The sequence below is a fragment of the Lactuca sativa genome, chromosome 2, assembly GCF_002870075.4.
Source record: "Lactuca sativa cultivar Salinas chromosome 2, Lsat_Salinas_v11, whole genome shotgun sequence".
NCBI lineage: Eukaryota > Viridiplantae > Streptophyta > Magnoliopsida > Asterales > Asteraceae > Lactuca > Lactuca sativa.
In genome coordinates this window covers 40723518-40743893 of record NC_056624.2, presented here as the reverse complement: position 1 = coordinate 40743893, position 20376 = coordinate 40723518, and the positions used below count along the sequence as shown (strand labels likewise).

The 20376-nt window shown below is 38.9% G+C and overlaps 1 protein-coding gene across 1 annotated transcript; it reads right to left on the bottom strand.

The window, feature by feature from the left end:
- Window positions 1–132: 132 nt before the first annotated feature.
- LOC111886680 (OVARIAN TUMOR DOMAIN-containing deubiquitinating enzyme 1) lies at window positions 133–4291 on the bottom strand. The gene is made up of 10 exons (XM_023882931.3): window positions 4093–4291; window positions 3047–3260; window positions 2610–2675; window positions 2444–2527; window positions 2008–2130; window positions 1718–1770; window positions 1568–1617; window positions 920–1020; window positions 538–848; window positions 133–306 (listed from the first exon to the last, which is right to left on the bottom strand). Exons 2-9 carry the CDS (start codon window positions 3212–3214, stop codon window positions 555–557), a joined length of 939 nt encoding a protein of 312 aa, XP_023738699.1. The 5' UTR covers window positions 3215–3260; window positions 4093–4291; the 3' UTR covers window positions 133–306; window positions 538–554.
- Between the last annotated feature and the right edge of the window lie 16085 nt (window positions 4292–20376).

Below are 20376 nucleotides of genomic sequence, written 5' to 3'. Positions count from 1 at the left end.
CGGCTTGAAGAGCCCCCTTGGCGAGTGGGTGTGGCACACCCACTCCGCCTATAGTCTAATGAACAATAGAAAAATAATTACTTGTTACGATGTAGGTGAAGGTGAAAGTGAAAATGAAAGTGAAAGTAAAAGTAAAAGTAAAAGCCTGGGTTAATATGAATATAAGACCAAATGCCAACACGTTCGTTTATCTCATCAAGAAAACGTTAACACCTTGTATTCACTTACAAAATGTAAAAACAAACGTTTTCAAACCCTAACTCCCAACTCCCCTTCAGCTCTTCATCCACGCCCTATTATTATTACCTACAATAACTTCATAATTAGTTCCAAACTCCACCCTAAAACCACCTTCCATAACACCAATTTCATCTCACCTATTTCGCTGTGATAAAAAGTTGCAACTTTTTATCTCTTTAGAATCTCTAACACACCTTTTAGAATAGGACAAAAATGGTACACTGTTTTTTTAGGTATGTCAGAGTCCAATGCAATCCAAACACAGTACAACTATACCAAGAAGAGGGAGGAGTTTACCAGAATACACGAGAGTTTCACTTTCTGTACAGTATGTCATAATGACCCGGTCGGTACAACAAGACAATGAATGGGATTGGGTTTGGGTTTGGGTTTGGGTTTGGGTCAGAGCCCCCTGCAGCACTTGATGATGTGTCATTGTCATCAGAGGCTGGAACAAAATCATGGTGATTTACGCTTATGCCCCCGGTGTCACAAGAGCTACGATCAAGATACACAACACGAATCGGTACCCCCAACGCGTCAGACAAGGCTGTAATATGGACGTGGTCGCTTTCTTCACCCATTGGTTCCACTGATGTCTTGCAAAACTATACAACATTTAAAAATGGTTATTAGATTTTTTATTTTTTTTTATTTTTTATTTTTTCAAATCACAAACCTGCTCAACGGTTAAGTTTGCTAAACCGAATATGAATGGTTCGAAAAATTCCGAGCGTTTCCTTATTTCGCCGGAGGTCACAAACCTGAAAAACATCACAACTGGACAACAGCAGCTTTTGTCAGGACATGACAGGACAGAACAGAACAAGACAGACACAGGTCACAAAACAGGTTGTATTGTGTTTAGTGTATATTGGATTGGGACTGGGATTGATGTGAATGAGACAAAAAAAAATGCAATTTCTTTTGTCCTACTCAAAAACATGGGACGTAGACTCGATCTCGTCTGTGCAAAAAGACGAAAATGCCCTCGTCGTCCTCAAAGTTGAATATGGCTCTAGAAAGCTTGTGTGACAAAAGCACAAAGTAAAAATAGAATTGCTATACTTTTTTGAGTAAGTTGCATTTTTAGTCCCCAAGAATAGCAAATTTTTTCAATTTTGATCCTTATTTGAGGTTTTTGTAATGTTAATGACTGCATTTTTTAGGACCAAAATTGCAAAAATAGTCACTTTACTTGTAACAAGAACCAAAAAAGTTACTAGAACCTCAAATAAGGAAGAAAATTATAAGAGAACTTTTTGGGGACCAAAATTGCAAAAATCAGCTATACTTAGGGATGAAAAATGAAAATTACTCTACTTACCATAATCGGATACAGACTGATCGCGACTTCTAACTATGAGCTCATCATGACTGAAAACAAAAGATTTATAAAAATTCATGATTTCAAATAGGCATTTTGGTTTACTTTTTTAATCAAAATTAAAATCTGTAAACAATTTAGGATCTGAACCTTATAGGAGCTTCATTCCCTGTAACAACACTTTCAAGCTGCTCAATGAACAACTGTTTTGACACAAATATAAAATATTACAAAATTGAATACAAAAAAACAAAGATCAAATATGTTTTAACAATTAGTCTAATATCTCTAATACCTATCAATAACGACAGAATAATGTAAAATCTTGTGAATACAATTCAAGGGTATAATGGTCTAGACAGAGATCATTGTCTTTTTATTAAATATATTTATTTATTAATCATCAGAGAAGAAGGAATTAATATGAAAGAACCACTTACTGCGAAAAAATCTTCAAATGTAAAATCAGCATAGCCTAAGCCCTGAAGAGTCTTTTTGCATTTTTCTACATTTGTTTTAATGCGCTCAACCTCAGCTATGTCTTGTGATTCAAGTATATGTTCCTTTAATGTAAAAAAGAAAAAGAACAAATGTTCAAAAATCAGCTATAAATATCACACCAAAATATTCAAAAAAAGGGTTTTGAAAATACTTTCATTGATATGGTTATTAACTTATTATAGCATCATACTTCCATTTCTTACTTTAAAAAAATCTTCCCATTTATAGCAATGGCATCTAATATGGATTACAATTGGAAAGATTTTTTATAATACAATGCTTTAATAGAAATAAATGAAAGTAGGATGCTGTAACACACACACACACACACAAAAACAAATAAAATAAATAAATAAATGAATGAATGCAACATACAAGGTAAGAGAACATAAAGCTCCGAAAGAAACAGTTCCCATCTCCACGTGTTCTTCTGATGGCAGCATATTGTTCACTCAGCACCTAAGTTGAATATAAATAATTCAAAAAAGAAAAGGTCAACATGGAATGCAAAAAAGCTAAAGTAAAAAAATAAAAAGAAAACCTTAATTTTCTCCAGTAAAATGGGGCTTCCAGACTTATACTCAGCTTCCAATGAAGAGAGAGGTTCCTACATTGACATCAAATGAAGTATTTCACTATAGCATTAGCATCCTACTTTCATTTCTTAAAATAAAAAAAAAAAAGACTAAATATAATAGATAGCAACATACTTTCATATAATTGTGTACTATAGTATCCTACTTTCACTTCTTTTTATTACTTTACTTCTTTTAAAAGATCTATCCTTTTATAAAGCATTGCACTTCCATTTGAATGACATTGCTTTGAATATACCCAATTATAGTGGTGAAACTTGCTTTGAATTTGAATGACATTGCTATAAATGGATAGATTTTCCAAAGTACAATCAAAAGAAATGCAATGAAAGTATGTTGCTATTTCTTAAACTCAATCTTTGAAGCGTTTATTTCCTATTACCTTATCACCAACAAACGGAGACTTGGCTGCATCCTCTTCAAATATTGCAGATTGTTGTAGCATAACATCACTGTCCTTGTAATTGGACCAATCATCAGCTTCATAAGCAGAGATGAATGTGGAGGATTCCGTTTCTGGTTCCACTGGGATTTCATCCTGGTTCTCCATCTATTTCAGGTGAAGAATTAGATGAGATCTCACTTTCCCAAAGAGCCTGTTGAGATTTAGAATAGGTAAGAAGATGATTAGGTTAATTCTGCCCTTATGTGAATCAAGAAGGATGATTATATTTAGCTAAGAAGGCAGTTAAACATATATGCAAGAGGTAGACGACTTGGGAACATGGTAAATCAATTACATTTGACCACTATTTGGTTCATCTTTCAAATCAAGTTGTAATCAACTTAGAAGATAACACACAAGACAAAACTAAGCATACTACTTTCAAAGAAGTCATCCTGATTATTGAACAAGAAGACAAGTAGAACACTGAAACATGAAGCCTCTATGAGTGATGCATCCCAAAGAAGCAACTAAAAGAAGACGAAAATATGAATATATCACAGCCAAACGGCATAAACCGCCATTAGCGATTGACTTCACTCTTGTTCTTGTCGAATGTGTTCTTAAATTGTTTGAGAACTGTTACTTCATCTAATCATATGAATCTCTACAGTTTCAGGAGAATTTTGAGTCGCAAAAACAGTAAATATTAGATTGGCATCACATTCCTAAGCAATTGATTCCACATTTCATCTTGTTACAATGCATCATCGAATAATTGAACCCAAAATACTAGGAACATCTACATTTTCTTCTTAAGTTTTGAAAGAAGTAAACAGAACTGGTAAACGAACGAAGCAAAGCGTAAATTGCATACGTAGAGGACAATTTCTCGCTGTCATTACTGATGCATTGAGATGATTCAATTAAAATTCCGAGCTTCCGTAACTTCGATTAAAAACTGAAGTCTCCACAATTGCACATAGAACAATCAAATACGAAGTAGAAACCCTAATTTCAGTTGGATTTAAGGAAGAACAAACCTGGAATGTGATTAGCTGTAGATTAGTAACGAGAGAGAACGAGAGAAGGCAAGAAGATCGAGGGAAGATGAAGGTGTGAGTTAGCGTAGATGATGGTGCAAAGGGGAAAGCTGTGAGTTGAGCAGTTGAGCGAAGAAGATGAATGGATGAACGGACGTTAGGGCGGCTTTCTAAACACGTTGAACAGAAAGCGTGTTTGTTACACTGTTTGGAAAGACATATTACACTATAATAAAAAATAAATTTATCTTTTTGCATATTATTGACAAAATTGTAAAAATAACCCTTGGTTTGTTGAAAAGTGTTATTTTGGTTTAAAAAGTTTGGACCAGAGGTTTAAATTTTTTATTTTGTTGCAAGTTTGGTCCAAACTCTAATGCCTTAACCTTTTTTGTTCTCCCCATTAACATAAGTTTGACTTGTCAAAGTTAGGATATTTTGGTCATTTCCTTTTATTTAATTAATAAACTAGACTATGTATTCTCTTTACGCCATACGAATATTACCGCGTCTCATTCACATTTATAGTCCCTAATTTTCAATAAGTCGATTCATTTTCTTTCTTCATTGAGTGAGGGTCGAGAACCCTAATATGATTTATAGGTTGTGAGCTTTGATTAGGTGAGTTTCTTAGTGAATGTATATACTAATATGGAACGTAAGGTTGTCAAACAAATCATTCAACACAAGGGTGGCATATGGTACGTATTTAGATTTTAGCTCACTAAGTTGCACTTTTTATGTGAAATCATCACCTATGAAACTTATTTTTTGTTCTTGTTTTGAAGATAGAATTGTGAGTTCACAAAGTTTCTAGATATCAATCACATTGATTGAATTATGACTATGTTGATATGGTGGATATAGAAGAGTTTATATTCATGATATAGATGTCATGATGAAAGGGTTAAGATACTCAGTTCCTCCGGTAATTTACTATCATTTTCGTCTAGCCAATGGAGACATGCATTTTGGACTACGTGCCCAAGGAAGCGATGATGATATTTGTACTCTTGCTTAATATGTGAATGAGCATAAACTTATAAGGGTATACACTAAATATGTGTAACACCGTAAAAATTAAAACAATTTTTCACATTTCAAAACACATTTTTCATTCACATTTATTAATAAAATCGCATTGTATCATATCTCTGTTCCACAAAACATTTCCCAAGATCGAATTACATAAAATTCCATGTGTGTGTACGAATCATGCCGGCGCGTTCCCACGATCACCACTGGTACCTGAAACACATAACATGTAACACTATAAGCATAAAAGCTTAGTGAGTTCCCCAAGATACCATATTAGCCACTCCAGGCTATAGCTCTATTGACCCTCTGGTCAGTGTGTCTCAATGGGACCCTCCAGTCCCAACTCTCTATGGGCTCTCTAGCCCTAACTCTATGGACCCACTGGTCCTATCTCTTGAAACTCTGAATCATGCATATCGCATATCACAATAACACATAAATAACATACAGATACACTGGCACATAACTCACCAGTACACTAACACATAACTTTGTTACCACTCTAGGTAAAGTATAGTGAGAAGACTCACCTCGGATGTCTCGGTAAATCTCTGACTCGGTAGAAATATGGTCTAGCCTCCGCCTAATCACATAAAGTAAATACTCTTATAAATATAACTCTCGAGACTATACTCAACCCTCTCTTGGCATCCTCAGAAAGGTAGAAGACCATTTTACCCCTCTCTAGACACAAAGACCCCATTGTTGACCAAACCTTCAAAGTCAGCAAAGTCAACGGTCAAACTTTGACCCGACTCGCCGAGTACACTTGGGTGACTCGGCGAGTCTACGCGTGTCCACTAACCCTCTGGACTCGCATGACACGTCGAGTCTTTCCCCATGCTCAACGGGTTACACGTGGCATGAATCGCGGGGCCATCCCGACTCAACTCGTCGAGTCCCAATATGAACTCGGTGAGTTCTGCCTTGAACTCCGGTCCTCTAATTCCCTCTGACTCGCCGAGTCATTCCCCCAACTCGGCAAGTACTCACTGATCGAACTATGGGGAAACCCTAACCCTACTCGTCGAGTCTGCTCTTGGTACTCGACAAGTTCCTGCCATGCTCGAGCTCAAATGACCTCCTAAGGTCAGATCCGTTCCTCTAACTCATAGATCTGGCCTCCTTAAGTAATATAAACACGTAAAGTTTGGATCTTGATGCCCATGCAAAGACCCAATGGCTCTATTTGAAGAAATGGCCTCAATATGTCACCATAAGCTCATATCACCCCATAGAGATCAAGGGGTTTAGGTCTCTGGACCTCTTTGGATCCAGATCCGAATCCTCAACACAAGAAGGGACCAATTGCACCATCATTCATACTCTAAATGGGCTAGAAACCTTAACTCTAAAGGATCAACACCCAAAACTGAAGAAGGATCGAATATATACCTCAATGTGAAGTCCTTAAGCTTTGAAATCCATAGAATAGCACCCTCTTCAGCTTCCTCTTGCCTTGGTCACCTTCTTCTTGCAAAAACACTCACACAAGGATCAAAAATGGTCTCTTCTTCCTCACAAACGCTCTAGATCGCTAGGGTTTCACTCAGGGGTCTGGTAGTCGCAATTGGTGGCTATAAGCCCCTTTAAATAGGCCTCAAACCCCGAGGATTAGGGTTTCATTAAACAGCGTGGACTCGCCAAGTCCACTATTCGACTCGCCGAGTCCGATCATTAATCCAGATGGAATTCGCGAATCTACTCGGCGAGTCTAAGCATCAACTCGCCGAGTCTCTCCAAAATCTCCAAAATAAAATGAATAAATAATGTACCTGGAAATCCGGATGTTACAATATGGTACGCCAAAATTTCTTACCTACTTTACGGCTCCTAAACTTGTGAAATAAAGTTATTATTGAGCAATTAAATGAAATTGAGGAACATGAAACCCCCATAACCGATACACAAGCAATTGATAGGTCACATAGATACACATCCCATATTTACATGATGGTATGCTAACTCCACCAAAAACATGTTGGAATTATAGGCAATGCAACTGGTTTAGCTTGTCATTACCCCCTAAGTATAATAGGAAAAGAGATTGGATCAAGGACAAACCCGTGTCATCATGTAGTAATAAATTTGCCATGGACGATGTTGGTGAAGTTATGCTTGGTGGGGATAAGTATCATGCAGCTAATGATTTTGATCATAGATGTTCTCAATTTATCAGGGATTTAATAAATTTGATGAGGCAGCTAATGACTTTGATATTGGGTTGGACCAATAGATTGTACAGTCTAATTTTCAATATAAGAGAGTCAATAAAGAGAATGAAGTTAATAAAGGGAAGAATTCAATGAAATGAATGAATTCAATGAAGTGAGTGACAATGTAGATCATGAGGTTAATGAAGGAAGACTAAAATAGTCTAAAATAAATAGTCAAAACTACGAGTTTAGCAACGTAAGCAATTTTATGTTTGAATAAACTAAAACAATTTCCACACCAAATATCTTTTGCAAGACTTAGAAAGATTAAAACAATCATATAAATTTAAGTGTAACAACCTTTGAAGACTTGGTTTCTCATGGTAGATTAGAAGTTGATGAAGTGTGACATTAAGCTCTAAAATAAGCTCTTTATAATGTATTCACCAAGCAAGATTATAACCACCAAAATATGCTAGTATAAACTTGTTAATAAGGCACTTTTAAGTTATTAAGACATATCCAAATAAGTCTTAATAAAAAGCAACTTATTAGTCTTCAAATTTAGCACCGTTTGCAAGGAAGGAAGAAATGAGAGAGGAAATAGGACTTTTAAATTGGGCAGCCCCAAAGAAAGCTTTTTTCTTCTCAGTTATGAAGCACAAAAGAAGAAGAAATGAAGTGCAAGAACACTCTTCCAACACTCCATACTCTAGTTTGTTTATTTAGACAAAAATGTAAGAAGATACCATAAAGAAAACGTGAAAGCCTCTTTCTTACAAGCATGGAGAGTTGATTAAACAAATAAAAAGCTAATCCTAGACGATGCATCATCAAATTCAACCATCATGGTCAAAGGGGACAAAATCTGAATGCCCTTTACTTAATTCAACTAACTAGTTACATATACTAACTATGTGGTTACTCAAAGTGCCCCACTTATTTATACATGATATAAATAATCATACCATATGATATATTACTAGTTTTATTCTCTTTATTATTATTTACTAGAAATAATAACTCCCAATATATATTGGTAAATATTATTTTCATGGAATAATGTTTTTCCAGTTAAATCCAAGTGTTGATATTTATTAATAATCAAAATTACTCTACTAAATAATCAATCAGTGGTAACTTGTTGTAAGGTGTGACCCTATGTGATCAGATGTCATTAGCAGTATCATTCTATAATGATTCTTGGGCATACAAGATCTTTCAATTTCCTACTTGTACAAGACTCATTATAGATTGATATAGATCGTGGTGAACGTCTAGCAACATTTCACTGACCCCAATAACATACGACAAAGAATGTCATTCATCAACATCTAATTCCCAAACGCTCAAAGCTTCAATTGATGTATAAGGTAAGTTTATAAATTATCCCTTTGTTGCATACATCCCATTCAGCATGAGACTTAGATCACAATCAATCTCATTTGGTGTTCAACTTTGAGTACCATGGTAGATGTCTAACTCTCAACACATAAGATGAACAAATATGTGACATCCCCCATTTTTCAGAGCCAATTAAAACATTTTTCTTTACGCTTTATAAACTGAGATATAAGAATTCCCAGTTAAACAAAACATTTTAAGATAACGAAAGTTATTTTACGAAAACCTTGATGCTGTCATGCGTTCATATCCAAATATACATTATAGTGTAAAGCATAAAAGGTCATGAAACTGCTTATTACAAACATATATCTTTATTCCACCGAGCATCCTAACTAGACTATAGCAGCCTTGCTTCCACTACCTCTGATGTATAGAAATGAGTGGTTCAGGTTTGGGAAAACCTGGTGAGATGCATAGGGTTTTCAAGCACATAATAATTTAATGATAACAAGTAATATCATTCATGCAAACAAAATTTTCAAATAATATATATAAATTATGACCTAAGACCAACCACCCAACAAAACCGATACTCATAGATCATAAAGCACAAGTATATGTAGGAATCACCCAACCTGATAAATCGCTCGAACAACTGTTTGACTATACAACTAGGGGTGTCCTTAGCCATTGTAAGTCATACAAGGCAACCAATGTTCAAAGATTTGATAAATATGGTATCCCATGTTATCTGCGTCCATGGGTTATAAGTCCATGCTAGCAACATAATTCACTAAACTGCCTAGAATAGTCAAGTGTTACATATACTTTGGTCGATGACCCAGACATACTTACCAGATGTTTGATATGGACCCACCATTTCTGGTCATCCAAGAAAGAGGAGGTATACGACACTCCATTGTCTAATCTCACACTTTCACATCTAAATTTTCAAGACCAAAAATTTCTTTTTTAATTATGTTACTTATAAAAACCGTTTACTGGAAAACATCATCAATATCATATAAATCCATAAAACCATAATCACATGTCTCAAAAGTCATATCATCAGTAGTAAAAATATTGGAGTACAATCCCATGGATCTCAAAATGCGGAAATCATGTGTGTGCGATGTGTTGCTACTGTGCCAGCTCCTTCCCCTTCAACGAAGAGGTACCTGAAACCAAAACTAAAAACCATAAGCACAAAGCTTAATGAGTTCCCCCATCACACCACATACCATACACAACACATACTGCCATGCATATTTGGGTGCCCGACCTACCCTGTTAAGCATACCGGGGTGCTCAACCTAACCCTGCTAGGCATACCGAGGTTCCTAACCTACCCCTGTCTGACATACCGGGGTGTCCGACCTACCCCTACAGTTTATCTCAACCGGTTACGGGGAATATTTCACCCCCTATTACTACCACATAAAACATAACATAATCATACTGTCAGACATACCATGGTACCTAACCTACCCCTTTGGCCCTATCGACCATATATAGGGACTATTCCCATACTACCACTATCACATAACATCATATCAGGCTATCACATAAACATATCAAATAGTGCAAACCAAACCATTATCCCGAAGACAATTATCCATAATCGCTCCTACTAGTGGGTTGGCATTGTGGCCTTAGACCCACTTCTACTGGGAGGTAACTCCCCTCAATGTCGCGAAGTGTCTGAACTGTCCTCGCTGTCGGGATCAACTCCTCTCAATTCCTACATGTAACAACCTTCCTTAATTTAACATTATATACTCTTAACTCTTACAAGGGTTACTTAGGTCAAAGCAAAAGTCAAGGTCAACACCTTGGTCAAATTCAACTCTGGGTCAAAGTCAACGTCTGGTTGACTCGACTCGCCGAGTCCCCGAATCCTTAGAAGTTAGAACACTAAGACCTTGAATCTACTCGCCGAGTCTTGCATGTACCTGTCAAGCTCTACTTCATACAAAGTCGGGACCTTCATAAACTAACTCGACGAGTTCATCCTTGAACTCGTCGAGTCCTTCTTCATGCAAGAAGGTCCCTTTAGCCCTGGACTCGCCGAGTTCCTTATGAAATTGTTGAGTACGCCTTCATGCAGTTGGGACTTGCCTTGAACTCTCCGAGTTCCATGATTTCCAGGTCCAAATTCACATCTATTTTGTTGAGTCCTCTTCTAGACTCAACCAGTTCGATCAAAACAGAAAAGGGTTGGGGAAACATACCCTGACTCGTCGAGTTCCATGAATGACTCACCAAGTCCCCCAAGGTCCATGTCCATACAGTTGATTTCAGCCGGGTTTAATACATCCAAAACATATATCTAGCCTCCTAGGGTCCATAATACACATAAAGTTATAAACTTGACATTCATGCATGGGGTATTTGGATTAAATGGCCCTAAAATGGAGTCTACAAGATTCATGGGGCTCTTATGGCAATAAAGTTGGCACCTTTATGCCATAGGAACCCTCAATGGTTCCAGATTTGGAGTCATACCCCATGATAACCTCAAAATCTCGAATATGTCACTTCTAAAGCTTCGAAAAGGTAGAAATGAACCCTAACTAGAGATCTAAAAGATAGATGGTCAAGGTTTCAACTTTATACCTCAAATGAGTTGGAAATGTGCCAGAACCTCTGGATCTTCTTGCTTACTCTTGATCTCTCAAGCTGCCTTCTTCTTCTCTAACTTCAAGCACACACAAAAAGGCACCAAAAGCTCAAGAACACTCAATAATTGATTAGGGTTTCGAGTTAGGGCTTCTCTGGACTGGGAGGGACAATAGAGGTTAGGTTGGGACAAGATAAGGTGTTTAAATAGGGTGCAAACCCTAAATACTAGGGTTTCATCCAGACAGTCCTACCCGCTAAGTCGGGCTCTCTGACTCGTAGAGTAGGTTACTTAAAACCCGCGTCCAAGAGTCTAGCCTACTCGACGAGTTGACCCTCTAACTCGCCGGGTCCTAGTATAAAACATACAATTAATTAAATTTAAATACGTACTCGAAACCAGGTGTTACACACACTCTACCCCATAATGAGACCTATCTAATGTCCAACTTATTGGGAACTAAACACCTTTTTACAAGTCTATATAACTAATCCAGACTTATACTAAATACAATTTATGTCCATTATGGTCCTTAATCCAATAATACTATCATATTTATACAAGTAGCACTTAACACAAATAATACATGTAAACATTTAATGTCGCTTAAATAATAATTTTAATTTAATATTATGTTCTTGGTAATAACTATGCACTCACCCGACAAGGTGTCTGATGATTGGTGAATCGAGCAGAGCTTCGCCTTGTATCTTTTCCAAAAGACCTAGATGTATATAATGCTGAGTCTTAGTCTAATTTCATACTTCATGGAACTATTATCATACGGGTTTAGATTCCTCAATAATTCCAAAGTCTACTTCAAGATCTATCAAGTAAGGATCGGCTAGGTAGGACAATCGGGAGGCAGGATCATTTTGGCATATAACTTTTCTGAAATCCAACAACCAATCCATCGTGACCATTCTAGGCACATATCCTGTAAGTAGATCAATCGGTATAACGACTTAGCATCATTGATAAATCTTAATTATAAGTTCCTAGTGATGAATTTAAATTATAACTATAAATTACACAAAGGTAGAGTAAGTGTAGTTCACTTACAAAGTACTATTGACGAGAACCGAGATCTAAATAGGTAGAATACTGACTCGAGATCTCCTACTCGAAGGCTATTATTCAGATCCTCCACAACCTATCTAAATACCCAAAAATTAGAGAATTCTAGGGCTAAATATTGAATATTTCAGAGTAATATCAACTGATATGGTATTAGGACGAAGGAATTAGGGAGCTGCTATTTACATGACGAATTGAGGGTAGGTGTAACATCCTAATTTTCAAGGCCAAAAAAATTCATTTTCAATTAAGTAACTTATAAAATAGTTTATCAAAAACATTGTCCATATCATATCATTCCATAAAATCATAATAAACATGTCTCAAAATCATATCATCAAATAGTGGTAAAATCAAATTACAATCCCATGAATCTCAAAAACACAGAATCCTGTGAGTGTGTGTGATGCGCCGCTACCATGCCGACTCCTTCCCCTTCGATGAAGAGGTACCTGAAACAAAACTGTAAACTATAAGCACAAAGTTTAGTGATTTCCTCCATCATACCACATACCCAACTATAAACATATTGTCAGGCATATATGGGTGCCCGACCTACCCTGCTAGGCATACCGGGGTGCCTAACCGACCCCTGTCAGACATACCGGGGTGTCTGAACTACCCCTCCGGTTTATCGCAACCGGTTATGGGGACTATTTCACCCTTACTACTATCGCATACTAACACAACATAATCATACTGTCTAGCAGAGTTGAGTACTAAACTACCCCTTTGGCCCTATCGACCGGTAACCGGGGACTACTCCCCCTACTACTACCACTATCACATATAACATATCATGCTAACACATAAACATAACAAGTAGTAACAAAGCAGACAATTATCACAAAGATAATCATCTCAAATATAATCAACTACTAGTGGGTCGGCCTTGGTGCCTTAGACCCACTCCTACTGGAAGGTAACTTACCTCGTAAACTGCGTGTTGAATCTCGCGGAAAGTAGTCTCTAACAGCTGCTTTGATTACTCCTGGCTATCATGATCACATTAACATTCAATCAGAGTCTATAACACTACTTAGGGTAAAATGACTATTTTACCCCTGTCCAATTGGAACATTTATAAGTCCCAATTCTAGCTTTTTAAGCCCAGCCCTCCTATGGCTCATCAAAGACTCCCTAAGGGTCCACTAATTGCCCCAATTTCTGAATTAGGCCTTAACCTCCTCCCCCCCCCCAAATAGGCCCCAAAAGTTCCAAATCCAAAATATAATAATTCCAAAGGGTCCAATCATGGCCCAATAGGCCCAATACTCTAGTTCCAAATTCCCAAGTCCAAAATCATACTTCACAGTGTGCCATAGGGCCCAAAAGTCTAGGCCCAAAACCTAAAACATCCCTTCTGCATGCGTACGAGCGGTGTACTTGGCACGTACACCCAGTGTACGTTGGCCTTGACCAAAACGGGGAGTTGACCCAGTACGTGCGACGTACCTGGGAGTACGACCAGCGTACTAGCCCGTTTCCTTGGGGCTTCATACATGAATTAATCCAGTAAGCCCTTACGTCCAAACTGTAGATCCAAGCCCCCTAAGACCTCCTGAACCATAAAGTCACAAACTTTATGTGCTTGCATGCATGGTTGGCTCTCAATACATGATTTTGGTCCTTTAATAAGCTTAGTGGACATAAAACACTTGTATGGTTGTGGCTTAACCATAAAGGTGCGATTTTTATGACCTTAGGTGCCTTTAAGAGCCCAAAAGGACAACTCTTAGGCTCTGAAATCGTAAGGATGCAAGAAGCCTCAACAATAAGGTCCAAAAGTGACCTTAAACACCCCAAAAACAAATCTAAGCATACAATGGTCAAGTATGGAACTTGATACCTCAAAAGAGTAAAAAATGATGTCAATCCTCTGGATCTTCAAGCTCTTGGTGGATCCTTGCTTCTTCTTCAAGCTTCTTTCTTCCCTTCTCACTAACACAACACACAAACACTCTCAATGGGCTTCTAAAACACAAAGGCACACAATAATGAGCTAGGGTTTTCGTGGTGGCTGGATATGGGGGAAGGGAGGCTAAACCAACAAGGGTTATGTTATTTATAAAGGGAGTAAACCCTAAATTTTAGGGTTTAAGAAGCTGCACACGTACGCTGTCACACCCCCAAACCAAGGATGGCGGAAACGTCCGGGGTGGAGGACTTGATGTAGAGTATCACAACAACGAGTATAATAGTGCTCAAAGTAAATACAACCATCATAAATATAATTGAAAAAAAAGTTACACCAAAGTATATGTTTACATGATTCAAATCAATTACATTATGATACAAAATGAACTGTTTGACGATTTATCATCCCATCCTCAAAACGTGGTTGATTTCCTGTTTCACTGAATTCCTGAGAATACAAGTAGTTTTGAAAAGTGTCAACACAAAGGTTGGTGAGTTCATAAGCTTTTGATGGTAAGAGTTTGAAAATCGATCTTTGTAAAGAGATGTATGTTACCAAGAAAAATCCAATATTTTCCTTACATAAGTTATCTGGTCCTAAATACCAGGACCGAAATCGAACAAGTATTTGTCATACTTAAAGATATAAAAGTGGTTTCAAATTGGCGTAAAACCCTTTCTGATTTGAGAAAAACTCTCGTAATGAATGGTGTGTAGTCTTAAATACTAAGACTGAAAATATACAGCGATATTTGTAATTGATATAAAAAGTGATTTTAAATGAACATAAAACCCTTTTTAATATGAAGACGTACAAGTATTTTTCCATACTTAAAGTAATTTCTGAGAGCTAAATCGACATAACTCACTAATTTAAAGTTAGAACCCGTAAATCTTATGATTGTTAATACCACATGTGAGCTATCATAATCATACTTGACATAGACGGCCTCGTAATACAACGTTCTTCAGGCGTCGCCGTTAAATGACACTTGTCACCACAGACCTGCCGGTCTAGCTGTTGCAAGCAGCTCTGGTGTGGGTTTGTCAAACCCAATATAGATCTATACACAACTATCACGTTCTCCCTACAAGAGACTCTGGTTACAATTTACAAGACTTTTTGACTTTGTTACTTTGGAAGTAACCCGAAGTGAATGACTCACAAATTTATTCATTAACAGATTTACATGAACTAAACTGAAAACCTTTGGTAAATAAGTTTGAGAAGTAAATGATACATAAACTATACCTATTATAGTTTATCCAAAACGTTTGTAATGTATAAGAATTCTTTTATGAAAATGCCTTAATGCTATGAAACCATAAACTATGCTCATTATAGCTTAATATACGTGTTCTAAATGAATGAATAATCTTATCATGAATGACTATGTTTCAGTTTATGATGATAAACTAACAAGGAAACACATTCAATATTTAGAACTTATTGTTATACACTTTGCTCAACATAATACAAAGTGTTATGAAAGTTATAAGCTGTTAACTAATTTTCAACCTTTCTACACTGTTTTTGAAAAGTCATAGAAAAATCATACGAAGTCGAAAACTAAATCTGTAAATTCAGAGAGTTCCCAAACTTTGTCTAGTTTACTCATAATTTTTATCATGATTTTTAATAACCTTCAAATTGGGTGAAAAAGTCCATAATCACAGATTGGTCCGGATTGGTGTTTGAAATGATAGGCAGTTTTGTAAAAATCACCATAAATTGTAGAAAAATCGTATGGAGATGTGCAAGTAGTCATTTTAAAGCTAAGAACTGGAACTAATTACACCTAAAACAGTTTTTCAAACAAAAATGTTTAAGTTGTCCAAAACAGTCCGTGAATGGAGTCCAACTTTTCTGATGAAAGCTGTTAGAAAATTTTAGTTATGTTCTTGGTGTTTTAACTTGTATTACCCCCCCCCCCCCCCCTAAAAACTTGAGAAAATATGAAAATGTAGGGGTATGAACTCACCTTGAGTGATTTCAGAAGATGAGTGTTGAAGAAGAGAAGTGTTCAACCCAAGAACACTTGAAGAATCATTTGAAGATTCGAAGATCTAACACAATTATGATGGAGTTTGTGTAAGATATCCATGATTTGAGTAGAAAGAAGTGAAATAATCATAAAGAGAATGGATTTTGCTTACCAAATGTGGAGGAAAAACCCAAGATTAGCCCTTGAATCTCGAATTCTAGAGAGAGGAAGTGAGAGAGAAAAGAGTTTGATCTTTTTGGTGAAAGGAGAGAAAATGAAAGAAATGAGGAGAGAGAATGGTTTGTTCCAGCTCTAAAACGTGGGAAAGGGTGATAATTGAGTGGAAAGGACATTGAAGTGACCTAGGTAAGGTGGGGAGGTGTGGCTGGTCATAGAGTGGGTATGGGAGGTTGCTTGTGTCATAAAATAAAGGAAAGTCAACACTCCACCTTTGTACTTCACCCACTCTTTTGGATAAGGTTTTATCCTTAAAAACGTGATAATTTAATAATTAAGGGTCCTTATATGTTAAAATAAAGTTTTGGGTGAAAATCCCGTGTTAAAACAATTAAAAACGGGCCTAAAACGCAAAATTAGTCGAAAACCGGGAGAAAAGGGACTTCCAGTGAGACCTCTCGGTCCTAGGCCAAGGTTCGGTCCCTAGGCCGAGGTTCGGTCCATAATGATGCTAGGCGCGAAGCGAAGGAGAAGGCTCGGTAGTCTCAGAAGCGAAGGCTCGGTCTCAGAAGCGAAGGTGATCAGACCCGAAATGTACCGAAGGTTCGGGTTCGGGTGATGTGCGAGGTTCGGTTCCAGGAGCCTTCGGGTTCGGTTCTTTGAGTGAGGTTTGGTTCAACAGCCTTTGGCTCAGAAGGGTTCGGGTCCTAAGAGGACTTTCGGGTCCTAAGAGGGGTTTCGGCTCCTTAAGTCCGTTTTTCGCGTAGACTTCCGTTTTTGAGCTGTTTTTGCCAAATTCGAGGGTCAGGATTCCCCGAGTGACTATAGAAAGTTGAGAGAGATTTTGAGAGAGATTTGAGAGAGATTCCACATACTTAGAGAGATTTGGGAGAGATTTGACATTTTTGGAGAGATTTCTCATACAAAGAGATATTTGGGAGAGATTTCACATACTTGGAGAGATTTAGGAGAGATTCTCGATAAGAAGAGATAGAGTGAAAACGATTGAGAGCGGTTTCGTGTGTGACGAATGTGAGTGTCCGGCTTCGCAATGCAAGGTCCGTAAACCCCGTTAAGCCTTGCTTAAGGATCTTGCATACTCCCGATGAGTATGCAACATTGTTTTATCGGTTTGGCTCGCCACGTACCACAGTTTTAGGTTAAGGAGATCTAGATGTACGCACTTTTTGATTTATGATCTCTCATTAGAATAGCGAGTTGTTTAGAAATTACATAACATAAACTCTAGTATCTACGGGCAAATTGAGTTGACCGGTTTGACTTGGTGACTTTAGTTGACTTTGACTTGACCGAAAATTAACGGTTGTCACATATGCTGGGCGTACGTGCATGGCCTCCGCGGTTCACTCTCACGAGTACGCTGGGCGTACATGGCAATGTACGCCCTGCGTACGAAGCTTCCTCAGCCCACTTATAAAGCCCAAAGGTCAAAGCCCAGACCAAACCATTTCACACTTCCATTAAGATGATCAATAATAATACTTGGAAAATCCTGGATGCTACAAATCTCCTCCACTTGAATTAGCCTTCGTCCTCGAAGTCCGTTTTTGATGCTGAAAATAAGTCGGGGTAGTGCTCTCTCATCTCATCCTCCGACTCCCAAGTACATTCCAAGCCTTTGCGGTGTTGCTACTGCACCTTCACCAACTCCACTTCCTTGTTCCTTAGTGCCTTCGTCTTCCTATCCAGAATGGCTATAGGTCACTCAATGTAATTCAGGCTGTCATCCACTTGAATATCCTTAAGAGGCACCACCACAGAGTCTTCTACCAGGCACTTCCGCGGCTGGGAGATGTGGAAAGTACTGTGAATCTGGCTATGCTCGGCTGACAGATCCAACCTATACGTCACTCTGCTCACCCGGGCTGCAACTCTAAAAGGACCAATGTATATGGGCCCCAACTTGCCCCGTTTCCTGAATCAGATGATACCGTTCCAAGGTGACACCTTCAGGAGGACCATATTTCCGACCTGGAATTCCAGGTATGAACGACGCTTGTCGGCATAACTTTTATGCCGACTCTGAGCAGTTTGAAGCCTACTCCGAACCTGTTGAATCCTCTCAGTCGTCTTGAGCACCACTTTGGTGCTCCCCATGACCTGCTGTCCAATCTCACCCCAACATATCGGGGTCCTGCACTTCCTCCCGTACAACATCTTGAAGGGAGGATGATCGATACTCGCGTGGTAGCTGTTGTTGTAGGAGAACTCAGCCAAAGGGAGATAGGTATCCAAGCTACCACCGAAGTCTAATACGCAGGCCCATGACGTATCCTCTAATGTTTGGTCCGCTCGCTCTGGCCATCCGTCTGCGGGTGGAAGGCGGTGCTAAAATGCAGACGGGTACCTAACGCGTCGTGAAATCCTCTTTAGGCACATTACTGATGTAACATATCGGGTTTCGCTGGGGGATTGAGCAACATATCGGGTTTAGGCACATTACTGATGTAAAGAGGGCACATCATTGCCTACACCTCGAGGCAGCTGAAGCCTCATGAGGCGAACTACCCGACGCATGATCTGGAGTTGGGGGAGGTCGTCTTTGCCCTTAAGATTTGGCGACATTATCTCTATGGGGTCCGTTGTACCATTTACACGGATCACAAGAGTTTGAGGTACCTCATGGATCAGCCGAATCTGAACATGAGACAGATTAGGTGGCTAGATGTGGTAAAGGATTACGATTGTGAAATCCTCTACCACCCAAGGAAGGCCAATGTGGTGGCCGATGCTCTTAGCCTCAAGGTTGCCCCGATTAGAGATATTTGCATGTGGATGACAGTAGTGACTCCACTGCTGGAGCATATTCAAGAGGCCCAACAGGAGGCGATGAAAGAGGAACATCAGAAGAGCGAGCGTATTGTGGGACAGGTTTCCTCCTTCGACTATGATAACTGTGGGTTATTGACTCTACACCGTAGGGCGTGGGTTCCGTATCATGGAGGTGTACGCCAGGTGCTGATAGAGGAGGCATAAAAATCAAGGTTTTCTATTCATTTTAGCACCGACACGGAGTGCCAGTCTCCGTGATTTCTGACAGATACGCTGACGTAAAATGCAGACCGCAATGATGTGCCCTCTTTACATCAGTAATGTGCCTAAACCCGATATGTTGCTCAATCCCACAGTACACAATAAAATCCTCCACACCCTCAGGCGGGGCTAGAATCGGAGCCTCATACAATCTCTGTCTCAAAGTAACAAACACGGCCTGCTGCTCAATCCCCCAGCGAAATACAACAACTTTCTTTGTCATCCGGATCAAGGTTACGGTTATCTTGGAGAAATCCTGAATGAATCTCCGATAATAGCCCGCCAATCCCAGGAAACTCTGAATCTCATATGGAGACTTCGGAACCACCCATCTCATCACGACCTCCACCTTGGTCGGGTCAACCAAAATCTCGTTCTGGTTGACAAGGTGCCAAGAAATTGCACCTCGTGCAACCAGAACTCGCACTTGGAGAACTTGGCATACAAGCTCTCCCTCCTCAGGGTATCCAACACCTCCCGCAAGTGCTCCTCCTGCTACTCCTGCGTCTTGGAGTAAACCAAGATGTCGTCAATGAAAACTATCACAGACCGATCCAACATTGGTCTGCATACGCGATTCATGAGGTACATGAACGCGACATGAGCATTGGTGAGCCCGAAGGGCATCACCACGAACTCATAGTAGCCATAGCGAGTCCGGAAAGCAGTCTTCTGGATATCCTCCTCTTTGACCCTCATCTGATGGTAGCCTGACCGCAAGTCTATCTTGGAAAACCAAGATGCTCCTTGTAGTTGGTCGAATAGGTCATCAATCCTCGGGAGTGGGTAACGGTTCTTCACTGTTACTTTTTTCAGCTCTCGATAGTCTAACACATCCGATGCGATCCATCCTTCTTCTTTACAAACCGGATCGGGGCTCCCCAAGGCGAACTGCTCGGCCTAATAAATCCCT

Coding starts and splice junctions, on each gene's coding strand:
- LOC111886680 (XM_023882931.3), bottom strand. CDS start 3,214: ATGGAGAACCAGGATGAAATCCCAGTGGAACCAGAAACGGAATCCTCC. Junction 1,771..2,007: donor CATTTGAAGATTTTTTCGCA/GTAAGTGGTTCT, acceptor GTGTCAAAACAG/TTGTTCATTGAGCAGCTTGA. Junction 1,618..1,717: donor GGGAATGAAGCTCCTATAAG/GTTCAGATCCTA, acceptor TTTTGTTTTCAG/TCATGATGAGCTCATAGTTA.